The following is a 25,986-nucleotide window of genomic DNA, read 5'->3' as shown; positions in this document are numbered from 1 at the left end:
AGAGAAGACACTTTAGGTGATGAACTTTTTGCTGACAGTGTTGGGCTTGGTGTTCTGGTTAACTAAGCATAGCAAACACTGTGCCTCACCCTGTGCCATTCCCGTCAGCGTGCTCCCAGCCTGCCCTGCACAGGAATGTTTTTGAGGAAAAAGAAGACATTTGTGTTTGTATCTTTTCGTTGCCAAGGGCAGCTCGGTATCGTCCCACAACGCCCATGAGGAGGAAGGTTTAGCAACGAAGCGGAGCAGCATCTGGGGACGGGAATCTCCGCTCCCCTCCGCCGACGCGCCGCCTTTCAGGGTGGGATCGCCTTTCGCTGCGCGCTGGGAGCTTTTCCTCTCCCATCTCAAGGAGAAACGAGCCCAGCACCCAGAGCAGCTGGGACGGGAGCAGGCTGGGGCGGGCGGAAGCCTCCAGTGGGGCTCCGCGTGCCTTTACAGTTACATTTCGCAGGCAGACGAGGAGACGCAGCGCGCAGCGGCTTCCGTTCCTCGCTAAGGAAACCTCCCCGCCAGATTTCATTTCCTGCCGCGGCGCACGCGGCGCTGCCGCTGCCCTGCTGCCACCCGCCGGCTGCAACCGCACCCCGCGGCTGTGCCGAGCGGGGCCGTTCCCAGCGCGCAGCCCCCGGGGCGGCACGGCGTGCGCTCTGCCTTCGGAAAGCGCGGAGGGGTCGGAGCCGAAGGCACCGCTTTGTCGCCGCGCCGTGGGCTGCCCGCAGCTGGGACGGTGAGGTCCGGCTCCTGGCTCCGTGTAGGACCGCCTAAAAATCGGCCGTGCGTGTGGACCCACTGGTGCGTTTTTTTGCTCGCATGACCGATGCGTTCACAGGAAGTGGGAAACGTTTGTAAGCAAAGATTGAAGGGTACGCGGCCTGCTGGAAAGTCCATTGAAACGCAAATGACTTTTCAGCTGCTTTCTACTGATCCCTGCTGGTTTCATCCGAGGACTCAATGCTAAGCAGCTGCTCATGAGATGCGCTGCCTCATGGCAAGAAAACCGCTGGCTGGCAGTCAGCAGTGGGGACCATTGGAGCATTTGCAGCTGGGCTGCCCGGAAGAGGGCAGGGAGCAGGAGGGGCTCGGGCAGCTCTGCGTGCACACTGTGCTCACCTTGTCCAGAGCCTCCGCACAGCACGTGGGCACTGCAGACTGCGCATAGAATCGGAGAATGGTTGAGAAGGACCACAACGATCATCTCGTTCCGACCCCTCTACCCCCGGCAGGGTCTCCAACCACCCTCCAGGGTCTCCAGCCACATCCACCCTGGCCTTGAACGCCTCTAGGGACAGTGCAGCATGCAAGGAGCTGCACTGACAGCGGAAACAGAGGAAGGAGCGTTTCCTGCCTTGGGCAACACTCTCGGTCTCCCGTGGGAGCCGCCACAGAGCCTGGTAATAACAAGGGTAGCGAGTAATAGTGCAGGAATCATTAAATAACCTCAGTAATGAATTGCAGGCATTACTCGGCTGCTTTTCACCTGAAGGATCCCGGCAGCAAATAGCTGTGTGTGCGGTGCATCCGTGACGGATGGCTGAGCGGTAGAGGACCTGCGGGTGGGACTCAGCGCCGTCAGCCCAGGCTCAGTCACTGCACCTGGTGCTGCTCTGGGCTGCCCTCCCTTTCTCACCCCACTCCCAGCCCACCCTGTGCCATGCCTGGAGCCTGGCACGAGGCTGGCAAAGAACCCTGCTGCCGTAGGGCACTATGGGGCTCCGCACAGAGAGGAGCAGGAAATTCCTCCTCCCTGATGGTGTGGCCCAGGGGTTAGGATTCACTGGGTGATACAATGCGCCGCCACAGCCATGTGCCTTGGGCAACATCCGGGCTCATCTTGGCACCTCCCAACAGCAGAGGGTGCCCCGGGCCTGGGAATCCTGTGAGAGCAGATTCCCTGGCACTGAGCAGCTCCCCGCAGAAATTTGGTTCAGCATGAAAGGTGTTGGAGGACTCGTGTTGCCCCTCCAACATGTTGTGGCAGAGGTACTCAGACACAAGCAGGGATGGTTGTGGGGTCCCTCCGTGTCCCTGCTGATGGAGCTGAGCTCTCGCTGCTGCTTCATCAGCCCCTGCTGACAGCGTTAAGGTCAGGTGCAGGGGGTGTCAGGCAGGATTCAGCCCGCAACACCTTCTGCCTGCTCTGTTAGGAGACATTCAGTCCTGGCAAGCTGTCTCAGGATGACCCTGCATCCGCAGCACTTGGCTGAGCCTGGTGCAGCAGTGCTGCTTAACTGAAACTTCCACTGTGCTGCGGAGCCGGCGGAGGTGGATGTTTAGGACCCAGGGGAAGCCCTAGAGAGCGTGGCTGGGTTGGAAGGAGTCCCTGCCTCCCTGCCTGCGCTTCTCAGGTGTCCTGCTAAGGGCAGAGCTGCACGCAGTGACGGGGCCCTTCTGGCAGCTCCCCTTCCCCATGCCCACTCCCTGAGCCCCCTGTGCACCCATGTGCTCGCCCGGGAATCGCTGCCCACCATGAATGACCAGTACCACCGAGCGGCCCGGGACGGCTACCTGGACCTGCTGAAGGAAGCCACCAAGAAGGACCTGAACTCGCCGGACGAGGATGGCATGACCCCCACCCTGTGGGCCGCCTACCATGGCAACCTGGACGCCCTGCGCCTCATTGTCAGCAGAGGGTGAGTGCTGGCGGCGCGGTTCCCCGCGGCAGAGAAGTGCGAACGGCGGCTTTCCCCTCCTGTGCAGTTGTCCTACAAAGTGATGGTTGCTGTCCATATCGCCTTTGCTCCTGTCCCCCACTTGTCGTTCTTCTCTCCTCGTTGCTCTTTTATGCCTGCTCTGGGTTTTCCCAGCTTCTTTGGCCCCGTAACCAACCCTTTGCTCTGTAACTCCCAGGTAGGGCTGTGTCCCCCTCTGGGAGCCCTGAGTCAGGTCCTATAAGGACAGGCAGAGCCAAAACATTGGCACGTTGGGTCACTGCCACAAAGCCAGCCCTTCTGAATGAGGGGACAGAAGCAACGAGTTCTCCTTCTGTCCCACAAAATGCTCTCGTGGAGGAGGGATGTGTGCTGTGCCAGCTGGCAGCGGGTGATGCTTGCCTGTCCTACCCAAAGCAGGGTCGGGATGTGCCCCACCAGAGCCTGCTTTGCACCTGGAGCTCAGGAAACCGAGGAGCAGATGACCTGGGGGCAGGGTTGCTGGGGCTGCCAAGTCTGAGGGTTGCTGGTGTGGATGCACAGAGGGAGGGACTTGGTACCAGGAGGGCTTTGTGCTTCGGTGTAGGGGTGAAGCTGTGCAAGGTCTGTGCTACAGCAAGATGTGCTGCACCTGATTCATAGTACAGATAGATTCCTTCCTGTTCTCCCCTGTTCTCCCTCACTTTTCCTCCCTCACCTCCTCCAGGAGCACACGTCAGTATTCATTCTGCATAGCTTTGTGAACATCTCATCTGAAGGAATCTGTCAGCTCACATGATGGCACTTCCCTGCTTGCACCCACCCTGGGCTGTGTTTGCTCCCTTGTATGTGATCAGCCACATCTCCGCTGTTCCTGCTTTGGCCTCAACATCTCCTGACGCTTTGGTCCGTTTCAGCCCAAGGGCTGCGTCCGCAGGCAGAGCTCTATCACACTCGACAGCCCTTCCGTTATAAAGCATTTTCTCTTCAAATTCAGAGCCAGAAGGGCTGTGTACATCCATTTTGAGAAGTCCTGTGGTGCCCATCACAACAGAGGAAGGCTCAGGATGGAATGTCCGCTGGGGAGAGGCCAATGCCGTGCTCTGAGCACAGAACCAGGAGGGGATGCGCTGGGCTACCACTGGGCTGGGCACATACTGCTGCTGAAAGGATTCTGAAGATGCTCTGACAGCCAGGAGCCTTGCTGGAGGACAGGTCCAAAGCCTGCCTGGTGCTGACCCACAGATCCGTGCCCTCGACCAAGCTCAAGGGTTACAGTCCTGCACGGGAGCCTCCTTTATAAATTCGCATTCAATTAAATTCTGATGGATGTGTCTGAGTGCAGCTCGGCTGCTGTTTAATTAATGGTCTAATATACATTTGCTGCTGACAGGGAAAATAGCACGGCGGAGGGATGGTGCCCTTTAGGTGATGGATGGCAAGGCAAAGCAGGCATCCTTCTCTACATGCCCAGCACCACGCACTGAGCAGCAAAGCCTCCTCACCCCTCCAACCCGTGCTGAGGAACAGAAAAAAGAACAGAAAAACTCCCAGGCAGGGGTGCTGGGGAGGGAAAATGGTGCAGAGCAAGGGGAGATTTAGGATCTTGGGGGCTCCTGAGAGTGCCCAATGCCCAAAACCAGTGCTGGGCAGTGGAGAGATGCTGCAGTGGACTGTTGCCTCAGTGTCGCTGCTGGAGGGGATGGGCAGAGGGGAGGACAGCAGTGCTCATCCTTCTTGTTAGCGACACAAAAAGCCTTTTTGTTCCTCCTGGCTGGGCTCCAGCGAAGGAAAAAAACCGCAATTAACACAATGGATGGGAAAAGAGGCTGGCTGGCATTTAGTGCTGCAGATTTTCGGAGGCAGTCATTCTTCAGCACGGTCTGTTGTGCACTGCTGTGGCAGTGATGGGCGTCAGTCCAGCTCCAGATCTCCAGGAGCTGAGGGGCTCTGCCAGGAGCACCCCCTTGGCTTGGGGCAGCCCACAGAGCTGTGGGTACGTCTTTCTGCTGTGGAGATCCACAGGCAGTGCTGTGCGTTGTGCCCGTGGCAGTGGGGGGCAGCCTGGGGGTGAGCGCAGGAATGGTGCGGAACGCAATCAGCGCCACAGGCAGCCCTGAGCTGAATCTCACATGGAGCATGTGGTGCTGGGTTGTGTGGAACCTGAACTCACTGGACAAAAGCTGAATCCCTGACTCAGCAAAGCTTACAGTGCGGCACCTCAGGCTCTGCGCTGGGTTCCAAGCTCATTTTCTGGCTCGTTTCTAAGCTTTGCTTACGTCATCGCCCTGAAGCTGCTTGGTTTTTCCTCAAGCCGTGAATGACTTTCTGCTCTCCCTACAAAACACCGTCACATGCTGCAGAACCCAGGGCTGCTCTGCGTCCCAGTCAGAGGCCCCACTCCTTCCCACACCTGAGTGTGCCGTGAGCCAGCCCCTTGCTATGGAGGAACTCTGCACATGTGGCCAGGGGAGGACGCGTGCAAGGGCCGGGTCCCGGGCTAATTGGGGTCCCAGGGGAGAAGTGGAAGGGGAAAACCGGCAGGAAGGGAGTGAGCGTGCGTGTCACGGGGAGAACGCGGTGACTCAGGAGATGCACACGTCCACCCAAGGAGCTCAATTAACAGCATTTTTAATAGCGATGATTATGGGAGTTGACTCAGCACTCAAAAACACTTTGAAGCTGAGATGCACTGTGCTTCACACCTGTTATTAAAATGTGTTCCCACTTAGTGGACCCTGCAGTCAGCATCTGCCGATGCGCAGTGCCCTGGAGGGGAAGTTTTGGGCAGTTGGGCGCCCAGCGGGGGGAGGGCTTGTTATTACCCAGATCAAACACGTCTCCTTTGCGAGTCAGCATTGCTCCTTCCTTGTTTTTGGTGCCTCTGGCAGACATGTATGGGACAAAGGGACCTAGGGATATAATTCTGCACTGTAAGTTTTGCTTTAGCCAGTGGAAATGTCCAGAGAAAGCTGGGTTTGGTGCTCTTTCCCCTCATTTATTCTCGGAGGCAATGAAAGGATGAGCAAAGTAAACCTTCAGATGTGAATCCCCCAGGAGCTTTCTGTCTTTGCTCTTTGCAACCAGGTGGATGTGAGAGATATGGTGAAGCATCCATGCAGCTTGCCTTGGGCATCAAAGCCAATCCATCTGAGCCACTGCCACCTGCCCATCCGAATCACAGATCCTCATACGTGTCCGGCCCCTCTCGTGCCCTTGGACTCCACCACCAGCCCCAGCAGTTCCAGTTTCGCTGGCTCTTTAATCCAGCTGCATCAATAATTTACTCCTCTCTTGCAAATCATCAAATATTTATCCTGCCCATGAATTTCCCAGCCTGAACATGTCACTACAGGGGTGGGAGGGAAGGCTGGGGAGTTACTGCTCCTGGGAGCTCGGTGTTGCTGCAGGACCTCTGCTGATGCCTTGATGGCTCCCTCGGCCCCACAGCCTCCCCATCCTCCTCCTCTCAGCCCCCTCATCTTTGCAGCCTTTTCCTGCTTCTATGAGAGATGACAAAAGCTCTGAATGCATAAATCGTGTAGGGTTTGTGGGGCTCAGTTCCCTTACACAGCTCTGGGCCTTTTGACCAGCTGCTGCTTAATGGGGACCTTGTGGTGAAGGGACAGTGCTGGGTTCCTACAGAGCCCCCTGGGGAAGGGCAGAGGGGAGTGGGGCAGGAGCTGCGTGGAGCCATGCAGCCTTCACAGGAAGCTTTGCCTTATCCATGCTCCTGAAGGAGAGTGCTCTGCTGACAGATACTGCTGGCTGCATATCATTAGCACACACGCTCGAGTGAAAGCTGGTGCCAGCAGTGGCATGAGCCATCTCTCGTTTCAGCTGATCATAGATACAGGGGAACGGCAGAAGGGTGAAGGTCTCCCAAATCCTATTTGTGTTTGTCCCATCAAGGGAGGCAGGAGGTGTGGGCAAGTTTGTGCCCCAGCAGCGCAGCTGGGACAGGGCACGATGTGGGAAGAGACATTCATGGCTTTAATCACGTGTCCAACTCTTGAGGAGTGCAGAAACCTTATCTGCACTTTCTCTGAAACTGGATTCTTAGGATGTGCTCATACCAACGTGCAATCGAAACCGCACGTGGTATGGCAACCCCCCCAGAAGCCCAACCTCAAGGCAGTGCCACAGCCTTGCCCTCGTCCCCTCCTGAAGTCGTGCCCTCTGCTGCTCTGGGTTCCCCTGGCACAGATAACACAGAGGTGCAAAGGCGCAGCGCGGCGTTCAGAGCCTGTGCTGAGGATGGGGTGGCCCTTTTGTGGTGGTGTTCCTATTGGGGTGGGGTGACGTGGAGTCCCATTTCAGTTGCGGTGTATGGAGGGGCATTTTGGGATGTCTCTGTGCGATCGGAATGAAGATGGCATCTGAATAACGCCTAGTGGTATGCTTGAGGTTGGAAACTCTGAGACCTGAGCTGGAGTCAGCCTTTCATCTCAGTTCTGGGCTAATCAGAACCTGGCCTGTCTCGCTCCAAAAACTGGTTTGATGCAGGAACACGAACGTCCTGAGAGCTCAATTCAAGTCATAGGAATTACTGTAGGTTTGTCTGTCAGGCACATGATTCCATGGCATTGCACACCCCATCAAAAACTTAACACCCGGCTGTGGGAGATGAGAAAAAGATTCATTGTGCAGGTACTGCTTTGCCCCGCACACCTTCAATATCTCATTCTTTAGGACATCTCCCAGCCGTCTGTCAGACGAGGCAGCATGCTAACACTTCTTTTCCTTGCTGTCTAGGGGGGATCCAGACAAATGCGACATCTGGGGGAATACTCCTCTTCACCTGGCGGCGGCCAACGGCCACCTGAACTGCCTTTCCTTCCTCATCTCCTTCGGGGCCAACATCTGGTGCCTGGACAATGACTACCACACCCCGCTGGACATGGCAGCCATGAAGGGGCACATGGAGTGCGTGCGCTACCTGGACTCCATCGCCGCGAAGCAAAGCAGCCTCAACCCCAAGCTGGTGAGCAAGCTGAAGGACAAGGCGTTCCGGGATGCCGAGCGGAGGATCAAGGACTGTGTGAAGCTGCAGAAGAAGCACCACGAAAGGATGGAGAAAAGGTACAGAAAGGAAATGTTGGATAATTCAGACACCATGAGCTTCTCCAGCTATTCGAGCAGCACCTTAAGCAAGAAGTTCCAACACATGTCCACGGTGACCTCTCTGCCGTACTCACAAGCCACCATCCACGGCACAGCCAAGGGAAAGACGAAAATACAAAAGAAGCTGGAGAAGAAGAAGCAGGTGGACGGGACGTTCAAAATCTACGAGGACGGGAGGAAAAGCGTGCGGTCCCTGTCGGGCCTGCAGCTGGGGAGCGACGTCATGTTTGTGAAGCAGGGCACGTACGCCAGCCCCAAGGAGTGGAGTCGGCGGAACGTCCGGGACATGTTCCTCACCGACGAGGACACCGTCTCCCGTGCCATAAGCGACCCGGGCCTGCACACGGACTCGGCCCGCTCAGAAGTCAGCACCGACTCCGGCCACGAGTCGCTGTTCACCCGGCCCGGCTTGGGCACCATGGTGTTCCGGCGCAACTACGTCAGCAGCGGGCTCTTCGGGATCGGCCGCGAGGACGCCGGCGTGCCGGGGGAGGGCGACGCGGACGGGGCAGGAGTCAAACTGCGCAGCCGCCTGCAGCGCTCGCCAAGTCTCAACGACAGCATCGGCAGTGCCAACAGCCTGCAGGAGAGGAACGCGGAGGAGCTGCCCTGGGACGAGGTGGAGCTGGGCCTCGATGACGATGACGAACCGGACACCAGCCCCCTGGAGACCTTCCTGGCTTCCCTGCACATGTTTGAGTTCGTCTCTATCTTGAAGAAGGAAAAGATCGACTTGGAGGCCCTCATGCTGTGTTCGGACAATGACCTGAAGAGTATCAGCATCCCGTTGGGCCCCCGGAAAAAGATCGTGGATGCCATCCAGAGGAGACGGCAGACTCTGGAGAGGCCAGCCGTTATTGTAGACACTGAACTGTAAGTAGGAGATGGGGCCACTGAGCGATTAAACCTTTCAGCGGGTGGAGATTTGGATAATGTAAGGTCTGCTTTTCAACTCACTTGGAAAAGTAGGAGTCCAGGTAACCTCCGTGCTTCTGTGTGTGAGCAAATTCCTGCTTGTGTGGAAATGATGAGAGTTCAGAGAGGTGGCAATAGCATTAGCTCATTACTCAACAGCCCTTGTGGCTGGGCAGGATGTGAAGTCCTTGCTTTGTTTCATAACCTTTATGAATGCAGACTGCTCTGTGGTCTGATTCTTCTGAGTCCCCTAGCTGGGATTTCCAACCACACTCACGCTTGCCTTGACTCTTCACCTTTGGAAAGAAGTAATGATGGTTCCCGGTGGGAGCGGGCTGAGCGCACCGCCCAGTGCCATTGGCAGCCCTTCCCCAAGAGCTTCACATCTTCAGAGATCTTTGGAGATTGCGTTATCTGGGTTGGAGATGTTACTTTATAGCCTTTCCAGAGTTTGTTTGGCTTGGTTTGAATGCATGCTTGCCATTGAGGTGAACTGAAGTTATTAGCATGGTGTTCCCGCTGTCACGTCTGCTGACACCACAACCACTGTGCTCCTTTTGCTTCCCATCCTTCACAAATCTGTGTGTTTCTTCCTCGTTTTTCTGGCTTCCAGCACAGCTCAGTCTTGGACCTCCAGGGTGCTGACAGGCTTTTCTCTTTCCTTTTGCAGATAGCAGCAGCAGCATTTTATTGGTTTTTTTTTTTTCTTTTTTTTTTTTTTTTTTTTTTTAATGAAACAAACACAGTTCTAAGTTGCCAGAAATCACAAGCCAGAGACTCTCTGCCTGGGGCAGCTGAAAGCTGCAGCCGTCCCCGTCCACCCCTGTGCCCTGCCCTCCTGTTCCCCCATTCTGCTCCATCCATGAGATGCTCCCAGCGGTACCCGATGGAGGATGGCTGCTGGGATGGGACCAGGCAGCTGCCACCTCCTCCCGCTCACCAGCGGAATGCTTGTGGGGCTGAGAACACACGAAGCCATGAAAGGAAGGAGCAGTGTGATGGTATTTTCCAAGGGACCCAAAATAAACAATCACATCTGTTCTTTCTTGAGCAAGTGGTTGATTTGGGGCACTGGGTAGAGGAGCAGGGGGCTGTGGAGCTGCATCTCTGGTTCTCGGTCGCTTCGGTCCATTGTTTGATATTGTGGTTTGGAAGGAAGTTTTGGTTATGCTGGTTTGGGGCTGTTCAGCTTGAGAATTGCCAGCCCTGCTTTCTGCCAGTGGAGCTCAGTGTATCCGTGAGACTGACCTGTGCTGTGGGAAGCGTGATGATCTGAAATGAAGATGCTGTTTTGTTGGGCTGTTTCCTGTTGCAACATGGGCCATGTGTCTGTCCTGTCCTTGCAGGACAGGAGCTGAGCCTGGAATTTCATCCAGAACTTCCCAGGCCTGGGGGCAGAACCTGTGGGCATCACAGCTGTGTGCAGCGGGGCCCGGTCCGAGCATCCTAATGCATGGCTGCTCAGCTCCCGGTGCCGCAGCTCCCGGTGCCGCAGCTCCCTCTGCTGGGTCCGGCCCGGGAAGCGCGATGGGCCGCGCCGCGGAGACGCGGAGTGACTGCTGTTGTCAGGCTGAAGGAACACAGAGATCCGCTCTCCCGACCTGGCTCTCCTCCAGAGAGCTGCTGGGAGGGCTGAGCTGAAAAGCGATGCGCCGCCGAGGGCCGCGGGACAGGCAGGTCCCAGGAAACCCCAGGTTTGCCGTGCTCGGAGACCAACGTGGTCACCTCCACAACTGCAGAGACGGACCAAACCTGAGCAGTGACGCGGTCGCTCTCTGAGCTCTGCTGTGGTATTTGGCCGTGGCTTCTCTATTTCCCACCGTGTCATTTCCCACAGCCCTGCAGGGCAGGGTGCTCCATGTCCCCCCGTCCTGCAGCAGGTGGCTCACCCTGGGTGCCTGCATCCCGCAAGGCTGGGGATGGAGCTGAGCTTTGCTCATCCCTGGGATGCAGATATGTGGCTGTTCCCCATCTCCTGGCACAGCCAGGCCCTGGCAGGTAAATCTCACCGCTATGAATTGCATCTCCTCTGTGACCAAGATCAACAAGCTCCTTTTGGAGTGGGTTCTTATGAAAGCAGGGTGGAGGCCAGGGCTGGCACACCCTGGAGAACACCCTTCCATACCCTCCCAAACAGAAACCCGGGCAGCAGGCGGGTTGTCCTGGCTCCATGCTGCCTGCAAGCAAACACCAGCCACCACAGCTGGGGTGACCAGACTCAGCCAGGAACCATGAATCCACATCTCTTTATGCCCTAAATGCCAGCCCTCCTTGTGCTGCTCTCCATGCTAAATTAGCAAAAACAAGTCCCTGTGTTTGGGCATGTGTTTCCCTACCCCAATGGTGCAGAACACGCAGCATCCCTAATTCCCGGGTACCAGGTACCACAGTGGAAGCCAGGAAAGGCCATGGGACGTCAAGTGGGTCCTGCAGCTGGAAGCGACCCCTGGAGGCTGGGCAGCACAGCACTCAGCCCACGGCCCTGTGTTGTGCTCCACACCGGGAGCCCAGGCAGAGGGCGGCACTGGGGTCAGTGACCTGCCAGGCCAGTGTGCGCCATTGCACACCATTTGCTTAACAATTTCCTGCCCATCCTGCTGGGAATTCACTTCCTGGATGGACAGCTGAGTAACATGGTGTGCAGACGGGAGGGGACGGCCGGGATGGAGGCAGCACTGTGGGGGTCAACACAGAGCTCCCTCTGCACACGGCTTTGCTCCCATCAGGGCACAGGGCTGGATGTGGCCCCAAATGCCACCCCTGTTGCTGGGGCTGGGTTTGGCCCTGCAGGTGCTTGGGTTGCACCTGTGAGCATGAACACATTATTTTTATTTATAAATTATTTTCTATGTCTGCTTCACACAATTTGTAAATGCTGACATGGGTTCTCCCTCTGGGTGAGCTCCCCAGTAGTGCTGTTCCCAGATTGCTCTGGAGGAGCGCTGAGGAACGGCATGGAGCATCTTGGGGAAGTAGGGGCACAGCACTGGTGCAGAGCAATGTCTGCATCCCAGCACCTCTTGTGGCCAGAGTGGGGCTGACAGCACTGGTTGTAGGCGGGTGAGCCTGAACTTGTTGCCTTGCAGAGGAGAGCATGGGAACCCAGCCTGATCTGAGATTTTCAGCTTTGCTGTGGCAATGGCAGCACATGTTTGCTCTGCAGCTGTGGAGTTGTGGTTGTGATCGCTTTTCAGTCCCCATGGTGACGGTACACAGCTCTTTCTGCAGAAGCATACGAGGCTGGTGGGGGTTGCAGGGAGTTCTTTAACATTTTAAGATGTACTTCAGCAGCAACTAGAAACAATTTTCCCCAGTGCAGCACACCAAGCTCCAACTTGCATGCGTTGCCTAGTGCCAGCAGGAAGAGCAGATCACCTCGCAGCTCTCCCTGTCCCCCATTGCAGTCCCCGGGACCCCTGCCTGCTCAGGGACCCGTGCCCTGGAGGAGGTGTAAGGACGGGTTGAGCTGGGTTCAGCACCCCTTTGCTTCCATCCCATTGTCTCACTGGAACCTGCCTGGTGCGGCCGCATTGCAGCCAAACCCACTGTGTCTGTGGGGTGCTGCCCCAGCCAGCTCAGGCTGCATTTTGGGAATGCTGCCTCTGTGTGTCCCCATCCCGATGCGCACGGGTGGCAGGCGCAGGAGAGAAATGCAGAGGAGAGTGGGGCAAAAACCCTGAATGGGGCAGAGGAAGGATCCTGGCTCCTATCCTAAGCACTGTGTTCAGCCTTTCCCAGACAACCCCAATCCTTGCCCCACTCCCAGTCCCCAACACTGGCACCAAGTGCTCAGGCAGCCCCACAGCCTTATTGCAGCCCAGCTCCGTGGCATGGAGGTTGGTCCTCCAGAACCCACCTCCCCACAGCAGGGGTCTCCGAGCACAAAGAATCTTTACAAGTCTGGAGGAAGAGCCGCAGCAAAGACTCCCAGATGGGAACACGCGTGAGGCGACCGCTCACTGTCTGAGCCGCTATGTCCAACCCCATCCCAGCTCAATAACAGAGCTAACGAGAGCCGCTGTCAACAAGTCCATAGCTCCCAACCTGCGCAGGGAAGGGCGAATGAAAGCGCCGTGCTCGAGGGACGGAGGAGGAGAAACCTGTTTCACTGACCTTGCTCCATCCCTGGCGTCCTGGCACTGCTGCGGCCGTGTCGAGGTGCGGGGCTGCGGGCGCGGGCAGCTCCGATGCCCTTAGGGGTGGCACTGGGGGCAGCGGGGCCGCATGGCCGGCGGTCGGGGATTTGAGGATGCGGGGCCACGAGGCGAGAGGGCGAGACCCCGATGGGCCGATGCTGCGCCTCGGCTGTGCCTTCGCCTGCCTGGGAGCCTCGCTCCACCCCTCAGCTGCTAATAAAGCCTCCGCCACACCGGTCCCTCCTTTGGCACTGACTCACCGGCTGACCCAGCCCAATCCCTTACCTGCCCTGCACCTCCATTTTCTGACCTACAAACCAGGGCTGATCCCCACCACTCTTACATAAGGGAGTCGGGCACAAACCACGCAGTGCTTTGCATCCCACGAGAGACGATCAGAAGGCCCGGGGGACGACAGCAGATGCCCAGCAGCAATGCCCTGAGCTCAGTCACTCATGCTAACACACGCATGGATCCTGAGCGTGTGCTCCATGCATCCTGCACAGCCTCTTAGCGTGCAGTGAACTGGCTGCCCACTGCAGCTCCAGGCAAAGATCTGAACGGGGATTTTCCATATAGTTCATGGCTGGGAAGAGGAAGCGAGAGGATGGGTGCTGTCCTTGGCACTGCGTCCTACCCAATGCAGAACGCCTTTGCCCTGCTGCCCCAGCACCCCTTAACCCATCTGTGTGGGTCTGGAAAACATGCAGGGGCTCAGGGTTTCCATGCTTGAGGAAGATGCCAGCTCAGTATCCCCATACCAAAATTTCTTAAATTAAAAATAGAAAAGAAATTTAATACTGAATTAAGACATCCTTTCTTTTTCTTTTCTGCTTTCAGAAGACACCAGCGATGGCTGCTGTGTGTGTGCCCTGAGAGGGAGGACACCTTTCTCCTGTCCCAGTCTCATGCGCACCCCATGGAGGTGCATTTAGGGATCCTTAGGGTGTGGGACTGCGAGTGCTGGGCCCTGGGAGCTGCTGTGGTGCCGGCGCAGGCAGGAGGCAGGAGCTGACCAGATGCCTTCTGATGTAAGAGGCTACACAGTGTAGGCAGGATATCGGCAGCAGCACCAGCGTGTGTGTGACTGCTGCTCTGGGGCAGAGCCTGTGAGGGCTGAGCAGCCCCTGGGGCTCAGTCATACCCAGAGCCATCCCCAGAGGGACGCGTGGGATGACCAAAGAGCGGCTTTGGTGGGAGGTGTGGTGCTGCCCATGTCCCCAAGAGCCACTCCTGGGAGTAGCAGGTGTGGGGGACAGCAGGGTCCTGGCTGGGGGCTGGAGGCTCTGCTTTGAGCAAGGGGATGAGTGATGGCACAGAAGCGTGAGCACAAGGCTGGGATGTGGCCCTGAGCCCCGCTCACAGCTCCAGGAAGGCATCCACACCTTGGCAAGCGGTCATCGCCTCCTGGCATGCAGGCAATAGATCAGCCCCAAGTATTCGAGGCAGCCAGCCCAGGGCATTACTCACCCAGCCCACGGCTTCACTTGGCTCCCTAGGCAGGAGCACGATGGGCTCAGTCTGCCTCGTCCTGGCCAGGACCAGTGCCATGACTGGGGACGTGTCCCCAGCGCAGACTGGTTTCACCCGTGTGTGACGTTGGTGCTGCGGGTGCCTCTGGGGAGGCTTTGGTCTGCTGGGGAGTGAGTGGGTCCTGGATCTGAGGGCTGAATGAAGGCACCATTTTAACCTTCCCCTGAATTACTGGGAATGGAGCAACGCAGCATGAAGTGGGGGCACCGACATTCTGGCGTCTGGGAGAAACAGAGGTCGTGGGGATGGTGTTTGCAATAATGTGCAGCATTTGTCCTTCTGGATTTTATGGAAGCAGTTTTCTCATGATTTGAAGCTGATGGATAGATCCGGGTGAGACACCTGGCTTCCCTGGGGTGGTCCGTGGCTCAGGAAAGCCACAGCTCCCTGAGCAGCCTGAGTCCTACGTATTCACTTCCCATCACCTCCACAGTGTTCAGCGTCACCCCTTTTTCCAACAGAACTCACCCCTTAGTCACTGCCCTTGCAGCAAATCGCCCTGCTTCCCAAGGACATCACCTACGCCGTGCCGGAAGGCGATATTGTGCTGAGGAATAGGGCCGGGGGCGGGCCGCGGGGCCGTTCCCAGAACTGCCGCTATCGGTAAAGCCCCTATCAGCTCCGTGCCGGACCCGTGCCCAGCTCCAGCTGGCTGCAGCCCAGCAGGGCCGCGGCCGTGGCTCAGCTCCGTGCTTACCGGCAGACGCGGTGTGCGGGGCGGCGCTGTGCCGATGTCCCCGTGTGAGCCGCAGCGCTTCGGGGCAGTGCCAGCCCAGTGACGCTCGCCCGGCCGGCACTGTGGGAGGTCAGGCTTATCTGCGCAGCTTGGCTCATTGTTGATTGTTCTTTCTCCCATTCAGGAAGAAAGGAGCAAAAATTATCTGATAATTTTTTTCCCTGCTATTCAGTTCTCTCTTTCCACCGTCCAGCTGCCCCAGCGCTCGGGCTTGGTTCAGGGCTGAGCCTTCAGCCCTTTCGCATACAGGTTCCTGCAGCCCCTTTCCCCCTGCGCCCTCCAGCTGGAAGACTCAAAATCCAAGGGTGAAGACCATTCAAGCCTGCTGCATTGCCGTGCTCCCATGGCATCGTATTGGCTGCGCTGTTGAGGTTGGTGTGGAGGTTGCGGTCCCCAGGGCTGGCATGGCAGCCAGCAATACCTGCTCCCGCCACCCACAGTGTAGCCCTAACCTGGTTTCTATTCTGAGCCCTGTTTCTTTTTCTGGGCCTCCTCCCTCTTTTGCTTTGCCCCACTTGGCCCTCCTGCAGCCAAGTGCTTGAGCATGGCAGCTGCAGCTGACCCCGATCCCAGCCGGCTCTGGATGAAGCCAGTGGTATAATCCAGCGACAGTGCTGCCTGGGTCAGAGTGGCTCCCAGTTCCTCGGGCTGGGATTAGCACACAGCAACTTGCATTGGCCTGCAACAGCTCTAGGGGGAAAGCTAGAGAACTGGGGCTAGGGAGAATGAGTGGCTTTGCAGCCCTAGTTGCAAAATCTAGCAGTTCTGTGTTCATGTATTCCTAGGAGCTACAAAACACGGGAGCTGGGATGTCTCCTTCATCCTGCACAGGGCTGGGCCTGCAGCCGAGGCTGCCCCACAGCTTCCTGCAGGCTCTGCCAGATGTTCCTGCGGAGTGCTGGGACCCAGAGCACCACTGCTCCAAAGCTGTCATTAGAATTGTCCCTGTTTTTCCAAGCTAACTGGTTGTATGGGTCTGGTCGTGCTGATGAAATCCCTGCCAGCCCGTGTGTGAGTTATCCCTATGGCTGGCAAAGTGCATCTGAGCACCCACATTAAACACAGCCAGCTCTGGTGGGCTGTCCCTGCCCCAAAATCTGGGCTGCTCCATGGAAAGATGGGCTGGGAGCAGCTCAGCCCAATTCTCCCTTTTGCTGAGATGGACAAGTCTTGTAGGCTGTTGGCTGCATGCATCTCTGGGGCTGCCAACGGGCAGAGCAGGGAGTTGACAGCAGCCCCTCTCCCCCGCCCTGTTACCTCGACCGTTGCCTTTCTTTGGTGGCCGAAAGATGGAATTAAGGTACTGGCATGCGAGACCTGCCGAGACTGGGACACATTCTTGGAGCCTGGTGTGATCTGGGCAGCCCTTTGGCTCCCACCCAAATTTCCAGCCTGAAGGAATGACATAACGCCTTGGCTTTCCACCCCGGCCGGGCAGCTCGCTCCCTTCCAGGGACGGCCTCCGGGGCAAGATTACATCATGGCCATGCATGCCCTTGCTTCCCCTCTGCCGGGTGGCACCTGACTATGGCACCGGGCACTGTGTGCAGCTGAGGGTGGCACCAATCTGTGGCCGAGCACCGGTGCCCATCCCAGGTACAGAGACAACACCAAGCGGCTCCTTGTCTGACTGATAGCTGCACGTGTGGGCTGCTCCAGGAGAGCTGGGGGTGTCCATGTAATGGGTGGGGAGATGTTCATGTTGCAGTTATTTCTGGTTTCGGTGGGAGTTCTGTGCGGCGTCTCATGATCCCATCCAGAGCAGAGATGGAGTCAAAGCAGAGAATCGGTCAGGCCTTGGCTTATCTCTGTGTTATTGAGACTCAGCAAACACAGCGGTGCGGCCAGGAACTGCTGGGAACAAAGGCAGTGGGTGCCAGGCAGGACGCTGTTCTACACTGTGTCCCTTCTGGTCTGTTGTAGCCTTGAGAAATAGCCTTGTAGGGTGGCACCAGGCTGTCCACGATGGCGGTGCTGGCTGTGCCATCCCAGACTCGAGTGCATCATATTTGGGTGCATCCATCCGACACTTGGAGCTCTGTCCTGCAGGGTCTGCCTTGCCCGTGTCCCTCTGTTCCAGCAGGCTGGACATGCCCCTTGTTCCTAGACACAGCTGGCAGCCTCTGCAGTATGGAGTGGGAAAAGTGTCGTGTGGGCGGCTGCGTGCCATGCAGTGCCGTGGGGAGATGTGTGTGGCATCCCATTAGCCTGGGGACTGGGAGGGTCAGGGCCGGGTAGTGCCGTGTTTGCATGAAAACTAGGCTTAGATTTGGGGATCTGCAGCACAGATGTCTCTCTGGTGTTGCCAAATGAGTGGTCGCCTCCCCATGATTCGCCCCAAATCTCTGCAACCAAATGGAGCTGGGGGGGCGGACCCAGGTTTCCCCCTTTTTATGGACGCAGCCGTGAGCTGGGCAGCACGGCTTCGTGGAGCGGAACAGATCCTGCCCTGAGCCCTGTGTTGGGTAACACCTTGCCATGCGATGACACCGGGGACCGAGGGGTGGGGGCAAGCAGTTTCGGTCGGGGCAACAGCAGAGGCACCCAAACTAATGATCACCTGCACCCTGAGCTGCTAAGTGGAGGAAGTCTGTGATTAGTTGACACCTCCAGCCAGGCTTTTGAAATTAAGCCGGCATGGAGCAGGGGGTGGATGACAGCTGCTTTATTCACAGCTGATATATAAAACGGAAAACACGGTCTGGGAATGGCATCAGGATGGTCTGGGAATGGCATCAGGATGGTCCAGGTAAGGCACCACGGCGTTTTGGTAATGGTGGCCGCAGGGGCAGGTGGTGAATGCACATCGAGTCCCTGGGAGCCATCTGGGCTGGGAAGGGACGAAGGGTTTGGGCAATTTCCACCAAACTGGTGCAATAACCGATTGTTTCACACCCAGCTCAGGATTCCACTCCGCTTTGTCCCCGCTGTGTTGGGTTTTGTTCTCGCCATTGTCCCCATGCTGGATCTGAGGGACACGGGGACCACGACGGCGACGGCACGCGGCCACTTCCAGAGCGGCAGAGCGCCGACAGGAATCCTCCCACCGCTGAAGCGCCCGCGAGCGCCTCGTGTCGGCAGGCAGCTCGGCTGCCCGGGGCGGCGGCGGTTTGTCGGAGCGAAGCGCGCTGCCTCGGCGCGTCCTGGCGGCGCTGGGAGCACGAGGGCGAGTGAGCGACCCGGGCCAACCCATCCCAGTGCTTTCCACCAAAGGAACGCGGGTGTCCTCTGGGACAAGGGCGGCTGTGGAGCAGCCACAGATGCTCTCGCGGTACGGGGTGGCAGCCTCGCTCTCCTTTCTGGGGCCGCCTGCAGCCGAGTTTTGGCAAAATGACCGGCTGTGCAGACGTACAGTGGAGCTGTGACTCCCTCTGGTGCCTGCGCAGACACTTCTCAAGCAGCTTCAAGGATGTTTCTTCACACCGAGGGTGGAAGATTTGGGGTGCGCAGAGGGTGTTTGCAGCTCTGCTCCCCCAGCAGCCCTGTACAGAGCTGGGGGGGCACGGAGTGGGTCTGGGGGGGCCTGAGGTGAAGCTGGGCGCTGCCTGCAGGTGGAGCTCCGTGCCCCAGGCCGGGTCTCGGGGAGGTTTGGAAGTGAGATGATCAACCCCGGAGTGGCTGCTCCTTGAGGACCAGGAGCGGCCCCCAGACAAATGATGGTGCATAGTCTCTGCCCGTTGGGAAGGGGATAATGGCAATTAACTCCTCGTTAAGCTGATTGCCCACATGTATTCAGCTTCGAAGCAGGGAGGAAACCCCATCCAAAGCCAGGTGTTAAATAAGGGAAGGACTGGAGGGAAAGCTGAGCTGTGCTGATGGGGTAAGTGGAATAGAGATGAAGAATTTTGTCCCTCGGCGCAGCAATTGCTGCAGTTTTTGCTACAAACTCACTGCTCTGGGGCTGTGAAAGCCCCGTTTGGCTGAAGAAGGCTCTGCCCTGTGTGCTCGAGGGACCCTGTGCTGGTGATGTGCTGTCTGAGGTCAGTGGCAGCTGGCAGCTCGTTGCTTCACAGCCGGGGATTACGCTGATCTCTGCTGTCCTGCTGTGTGCTGGAGGATTTGTGACTCTTTGCTCTGTTGTTTTTTGGTTTGTTTGTTTGTTTTTTTTTTCCTGCAAAATTGGAGGTGTTTGTTTCTGTGGTGGGAATGGGGGCATGTTATCTTTTGCTTTCATCCCTAAAATCTTGCTGGGGCCAGTGAGGCTGCGTGGCTTGGACGCACGTAGTGAAAGCAAGATGTAAACCAGGGTTCAGAAGTTCATTTTGAACATTTAATGTTCATTTTGAACATAAATCTTTACAGGGCAGTGAGGAAGCAGATATAGGCCTGCAAACTCCAAGTCCTGAACTGGAAATCCCCCTTTGTTGAGGTCAGACGCTGTCCTCGCTCCTGGGAAGGGGGGAGGGAGAGCAGCAAAAGGAGCTGTGCCATTCAGGTGAGCTGCTCATCTCCCTCCTGAGCTGGGGAGCCCCATGCATACCTGGGGCCATTCATTAACTTGTTGGTGCCAATCAGTGCTGGTGCCCAGCAAATCCTTGCCGCAAATAGTCTGACCTCACCTGCTGCCTCTCATTGCTCCTGGACCTGGAGGTCGTGATCCCCACCTTCAACATTGCCACAGGATCCGTGCTGCCCCATCCTGCAGCTGTGCGATGGTTAGCTGTGCTGCAGCTCACCTCTCGCCCTCTGGCATTGAGAGCAGCTTCTCACTGTGCTGCCACCGTCCTCTGGCGGTGACGCTGCGAGTGGGATGAACTCCTGCTCTGTTCCTTCGGTGATGAATGCGTTGCTCAGTTGCCCACGGAGGCTTGCTGGGGCTCCAGATGCTGAGTTTCATTTAGTGACTCTGGAAACTCCTTCGCAAAGTGAGCAGAGAGCACACTGCAGAGCTGCTAGATCTTCTCTCTCAGATTTTCCCTTTTGCAGAGTGTGATTCTATTTTATTTATTTTTAATTATTCCAGGTGTGACACGAATCCCCTGGGGCTCAGAACGTGGTGCAGTGCTGGGTGAGGCTCACCTCCCTGTGGGTCACTGCAGGGGTCGGCTGAGCCCAGAGCCCATCCCAGTTTGGGGCCGTGGCAGCACAGCATCAGGTGCAGCAAAGCAGGTGTCGGTGCTGTGGAGTCTGGGGGGAGCAACAACTTCTTGTTGAGACGGTGCAGCTTTTGGTGAGGAGAAATAAAGAATAAATTCCAGTGCCCCGAAGACGAAGTGATGGTTGATAGCCCTTCTGCATAGGGCTCAGGGGTCTGTGCACGTGTCCCAGAAGCTTTCAGTCCCTGTGATTTCTGGGAGACAGTGATGGAAGGGAGGAAGTTCTTACAAAACCCGTGGAAACAGCACGGAAAGGAGGAGGCTCCCGTGGGTGTCGGTGCTGCAGTAGAGGCACAGCGGTGCGGTTCGTTTCCTCCTCCGCAGCTCGCTGTTCCCCCATGGATCCCATCTCCCCGCGATGGGCTCCGGAGGAAAGGAAGCCCCATCCCGTGTCCCAGATGCTCTGCCTGGGTTTTCTGGTGCTGTTGCTGGCTTTTGGCTCCTTTCTCTTCAGCGTCCCCTCGCGCCTCTCCGTCACTTTCCCACCTTTATCCCGGCCCTCCCCGAAATGGGCAGCGCGGATTCCTGCGGTTGCTCATCTGCATTCAGCCTCCTCCCCGGCCGGCCGGCCCCGCTCCTCCCTCCCACACCTCTGCGGCGTCGGGAAGAGCTGCGTGCGGGGCCGGCGCTGCGCCTCCGCGCCCTCCTCGGCTTCGGGGTTACGCGATCGTTATCGCTATTTTTTCCTTCCTCGCCCTTCCCCCTTCCTTCAGCCGGCGCGGCGGAGCCTTGCGGCAGCGCTGGGGACTGAGGGACGCGGGAGGGACGAGGCCACCGCCGGGGCAGCGGGGCTCTGCGCTGAGCGTCGCTGCTGTGCGCCGGTCGCGCTCGGCGGGGAGATGCCTCTGGAGGACGGCGGTGCGGCCAGGCGGAGCGGGCGGCATCCCTGCGGCGTCACCGGCTGCGAGGGGACGCGGGACGCCCCGCACCGGGCCGAGCCGGCTCCCCGTGTCAGCGGGACGGAGGAGATGGTGGAGGATGAGGAGCTGTGGCCGGAGCGGGATGATGGAGAAGTGACCTCTGGACGGGGAGAAGAGGCGTGCGGGGCCCTGCAGCGGGCGGGGAGTGGGGAAGCACTGATGGCCGAGCTCTCAGAGAGAGTGCAGGAGGTGGTGCGGAGCAGCGGCTGGTGGGAGAGGCACGGCGTGGACATCTGCATCCTCAGCTGCAGTCTCCTAGCGCTGCCAGCAGGTAAGAATCCCCCCCTCCAATAGGGGTCCCGCTGCCTTCTCGCTGCTTTCACACTGGTGATGCTGAGAGCAAGGGAGTTTGTGTCGGAAGCCTATTAGCAGCCTGTCAAGCTGTAACAAAACTGCAGTAAACCCTTTACCCGGTGCTGGGGCATCCTGACCTCGCTGGAGACCTGCGCTGTGTAACAAAGGGGAACTGAGGTGGGAAGGAGCTGTGCGTGCCCAGCAGCTGGGCAGGGAAACCCGCGGGGTTTGGGTGTGGATGCCCTGAGCAACGGCGGGTGAGGGGGAGCTGGGCTGGGCTCACGGGGCTGATTCTGCTTTTGAACACCTGGGACTACTGAAATCATCACAGAACTGCCTTTGTCCCCAGAAATATCCTGTCCTAGATGAGTCTGTAAATCTGTGTAGGCACAAAACTGCCAGCAAGTCCATCCAACATATAGAGCGCCGTGGTTTTCACAGTGGGTTGTTCTCTCTTGCACACATCCTGGGGTTCCTCTGGTTTGCTCCTGAAGCTGAGCAGTCAGGGTGTGTAGGTTCCCTTGCTGGGATGGGAACAGCTGGGTGCCTCCCTAGCCGTGTCTGCTGCCATCGCAGCTGGGAGCTCAGCCACAAAGGGTACTGTGCAGGGATACTGACTGGCTCAGGCAGTTCAAATACCTGTAATTATGTCTGAAAAACAAGTTTAGGGCAGCAGTCAGTTGTTGTTGTTGTGTGGCAACACCTCTAAGTCCTGGCTGTGTGTGGAGAAGTGATGACTGAGCTCCTGCCCCGGGCTTTTTCCACAGGATTTCTATGCCTGCGTTCAGCCCACGCCATCCCTTTCCTGGCAGGCGTCCTCACCCTCGGCGTGGGATATCACACCCTGGCTGTGAAGGGCAGCCACCTGGCCAGCCACAATGCCCTGACCGAGTCCAGGTCCTGGGGCAAAGTGTGGGCTGTCTTCTTCATTGAGGTGAGTGTGATTTGATGGCCCCCAAAAAAACCCATCAGCACCTCTCCACTGAGCACTGGGAATATTGCCCATGGAAGGGGGTGAGTGGCGGGGATGGTTTCTGCTCCGAGAAGAAATTTCTCCTAATACCCAACCTGAACTTCCCATTGTGCAACTTAAGGCCGTTACCTCTCGACCTTTCTCTCTCACCCAGTTCTGCTCAGCATTCACTGCCGAGCAGGCCAGCTACAACCATGTGAAGCTCCACCATGGCTACACCAATGTCATTGGCCTGGGGGACTCCAGCACCTGGAAGCTGCCTTTCCTGAACCGCTACGTCTATTTGTTCATCGCGCCGCTCGCCGTGCCCATCATAACCCCCCTGGTTGCACTAGGTGTGTGCCTTGGGCTGGGATGCTGGGCATGCTGAGCTCACTCACACCTCTCCTTTCTGCTGATGCACAGAAATGCTTTGATCAAGCACTGAAAGCTCTGACAAAAGCTCTCCTGAGCTTAAAGTGCCCCAGATTTGTTTCCCTTTCATTTGGATATCTGGGCATAGCAAGGTTTGGGTGGGTGGGTCAGTGGTGTTCGATGTGTGCACAGGGGTGGGATGGGCACCGGGAGCAGACAGAGCAGTGACTTGGAAGAAATAATAGTGCCGAGAACTGACTGAGGGAGAAGAGCCCAGGAACTACTGACAGACTATTGGAGCACTGCCCCTGGGCAAAGCTGGAAGTGGAGGCAGCCACTGGGCACTGGAGATGAGTGTGCATCCAAATGCTCGAGTGTCCCATCACCTCCCTTAATGCTGGGATGGGGTCCTGCCATGGGGACACCTCCAACCCCCAAAACAAGCGTTATCGTACGGTCGTGAGGTTGGAAAAGATCACTGAGACCATGAAGTCCAACCCCAACCCATGCCTGCTAAGCCACATCACTAAGTTTGGGAGAAAGGGAGACAAAGAGCGGATGGGCCACCACCACGTTCCAGTTCTTTCTCTTCCTGGCACAGACTTGCTGAGGAACGTGGAGATGAGGGCTGCTCTCCGCACTGTCTGCCTCATGTCGCTGGGGCTGTGCTGCCATTACTGCCTGCTGCGCCACGTCTCAGGCTTCCAGTCGCCGTGGTCTGCCCTGCTCTGCATGCTGCTCACCCGCTCTCTCCTGGCCCACCCCTACATCCACGTCAACATATTCCAGGTGGGAATGAAGCTCTAAGAGGTCCCAGTGGTGCTGGGCATCTGCCTGACCTTGCAGACTGTCATCAGCTCAGGTTGAGCAATCCTGGCTGTAATCTCCATTGTGCTGATGTAATGGGAACACTGCAGGGGGAAAGGAGAAAGCCAGGGTGGTGGAGCAGGAAAGGCTGGGTGATGTCTCTCTGTGGCCCGTGGAGCTGGGGTGTTGGTGTGTTTTGCATATGGAGATGCAAATGGCGATGCAGCTCCTGGGCTGGAGGGAGGAGCCTGGCACAACAGCTTGGGGTTCTGCAGGGGCACAGGGCCTGAGGGTGGTAGACAGGTAGACACACAGGGCCTGTGTGTGCTGTGGGCTCACGGATAGGAGGGTGGAACGACCCAGTGTGCCTCTCCTGCAGCACATCGGCCTCCCCATGTTTGCAGCCGATCGGAAGCCCAAGCGCATTCAGCAGATGAGTCTGGGTGTGCTCAACCTGCCCCGCAATGCACTGCTTGACTGGTGCTTCGGCCACTCGCTCATCAGCTGCCATGTGGAGCACCACCTCTTCCCCAGCCTGTCTGACAACATGTGTCTCAAGGTGAGTCAGTCCCTGCCTCAGCATGGTGTAGGGGTCCTCCTGCCTCTCCACGTGGGATGCATCTCAGGTACCATGCAAACTGTTATGATTTCACCTGGGGTCTGTGCCGGGCTCCAATGGTTTTGGTTGTGCCCATCCTTGTTGCCTCAAGGGATGCACTGAAAATTTGGAATGCTGTCCTTGGTAGGAGGAGATTCAAAGGCTGGGATCTCCATCCCATAACACCTTATTTTCAATCTCATTTATGGATGAGAATGAAGCTATTGTGAGGAGGCTGCATTGGGCAGTTCATGTCACACTGGGGTGGGTAGGAGCGGCCCCTTGTCCCTCCCGCCCCCATCGCACGGGGATAAACACAGGCACAAGTGGGAGCATGTGGGGCCGACCCTCATGAAAAGCCTCGTTAAAGAATCCATCCTAATTCTACAAAGGCCAGGGGAACTCCCTGAATTGCTGCCATTGGATACCACCTTCCTCTTAATTTTCACAGCAAAACTGTTGCAGCTGATGTGCCCTCCCGCACCCCACTGGGGATGGCTGCCTCCTCTGGGCAGGGCCGTGCTCTGGCCCAGCCTGCGAATGCAGAAAGTCCCTTTGTCTCCACAGATCAAACCTGTGGTGTCGCAGTACCTGAAGGAGAAGCGGCTGCCCTACAATGAGGACACCTATGGCTCCAGGCTCCAGCTCTTCCTGCAGAAGTATGAGGAGCTGATGGTCCACGCACCGCCCATCACAGAGCTGGTGGGCATCCAGTGAGCTGGGGCCAACTGGCTGCAGGAAACATTCCTCCCAGTGTCCTGGTGCTGAGCAGCAGGCGCTGTGCAGGGACTGAGCTGGGGTCGTGCCCCTCTGGAGCTGCTTATGGACAGAGTTCGGTTCTACCCGCACTGCTTTCATGCTTGGGAGGGTGAAGCAAAGCCCCATCGGCTGCATCCTCGTTGGAAGCAGCAGGTGGTGGCGCTGTGTCACCGTGTGCTGCCAGGGGTTGTGGAAAGATGTGGGGGGGCGGGGGTTGTTACTGCCACCGTGCTTTACCTGGCTGGGATGGGGGAATCTGTCTCTTCTGGGAACATGGAATTGGCAAATTCAGCCCAAGGTGTTGAAGTGGATCTTTATTTCTGCTTTTTGTCACTGGAACAATTAATGTGGGGATCCCATGTGGAGGGCTGCAAGGCAGCTCTCCAGCCTGGACAGTGCTGGGGATGCACAGCTTCTGCTTACAAAGGAGATTCCTGGCCCTGTGCTCAGCACCCCTGCTTTCTGCCCCTTTTTGTGGGTGCTGTTACTGTAGGGATTGGGACAATGATGCTGAAGGTACGAATGTCCTCTGAAGCTATGGGAAGCTGCTCTTCCCCATGCAACTGTGCGAAAGGAGCATGCAATGAAGCACAGGGCCAGCTGCCTGCCACAGCAGGAACCAATTTCCAAGATGAGAAAGCATGTGGCTTTTACAACCCTTATTAAAACTAGCTTCTAGCAGTGAAATCGGCCTTAATTGCTTTTAAAAAGCCCTTTTAGTGCTTGTCTGTGTGCCTTGGCAGCTGTACAACCCGTAAGTATCTTCTGCGCGCGGTGGTGGGCCGGGCACTGGGGCTCCTGCTGCCCTGTGCGGGGGAATGAGGAGATGAAATGGTGGCTCTCTTGGGGCTGGAGCCGCCCTGTGCTGCCGCATCCTTTGCAGGGATGTTGTGTGTGCTCTGGGTTTGGTAGCACGGTCTCTACTGCACAGGAGGATGGTTTAATAACCCGTCTCTGAGCTCTCCTTCTCCTGGACGCTTTTGCAGCTCCTCTCTCTCGAAAATAAATGAAGAAATGCTATTCAGAGTGGAAACTAACCGCGCTTCCCGCCCCGCCCGGGGTACCGTGGAGGCTTTACCCATAGAGAGGGCCGGCCAGAACGGCGCCGAGA

At 57.4% G+C, this 25,986-nt stretch overlaps 2 protein-coding genes across 8 annotated transcripts; both read left to right on the top strand.

Annotated features, from left to right (window-relative positions):
• The first annotated feature begins 687 nt into the window (after positions 1–687).
• On the top strand, positions 688–20,726 carry USH1G (USH1 protein network component sans). 7 transcript variants are annotated; one of them, XR_006171142.1, is made up of 4 exons: positions 688–2,633; positions 7,386–8,627; positions 17,750–17,823; positions 17,974–18,074. XR_006171142.1 is itself a non-coding variant. In XM_042833061.1 (3 exons), the coding sequence occupies exons 1-3, from the start codon at positions 2,470–2,472 to the stop codon at positions 20,084–20,086; spliced, it is 1,455 nt and encodes a 484-aa protein (XP_042688995.1). In that variant the 5' UTR covers positions 688–2,469; the 3' UTR covers positions 20,087–20,726. The 7 variants fall into 7 exon arrangements, 5 of the variants coding, with proteins under 5 accessions (XP_042688995.1, XP_042688997.1, XP_042688994.1 ...); XM_042833061.1 differs by lacking the exons at positions 17,750–17,823; positions 17,974–18,074 and adding an exon at positions 20,038–20,726; XM_042833063.1 differs by having other exon boundaries at positions 17,750–18,074.
• Positions 20,727–21,009: 283 nt separating this feature from the next.
• Positions 21,010–25,957, top strand: FADS6 (fatty acid desaturase 6). The gene is made up of 6 exons (XM_042833019.1): positions 21,010–21,361; positions 22,152–22,318; positions 22,512–22,692; positions 23,313–23,500; positions 23,898–24,077; positions 24,684–25,957. Exons 1-6 carry the CDS (start codon positions 21,010–21,012, stop codon positions 24,831–24,833), a joined length of 1,218 nt encoding a protein of 405 aa, XP_042688953.1. The 3' UTR covers positions 24,834–25,957.
• The last annotated feature ends 29 nt before the right edge of the window (positions 25,958–25,986 follow it).

This window comes from Centrocercus urophasianus, unplaced genomic scaffold (assembly GCF_019232065.1).
Source record: "Centrocercus urophasianus isolate 14NV4802_14NV808 unplaced genomic scaffold, USGS_Curo_1.0 seq_40, whole genome shotgun sequence".
Lineage (NCBI taxonomy): Eukaryota > Metazoa > Chordata > Aves > Galliformes > Phasianidae > Centrocercus > Centrocercus urophasianus.
The sequence above is the reverse complement of the archived record's forward strand: the minus strand, read 5'-3'. Positions and strand labels throughout refer to the sequence as shown.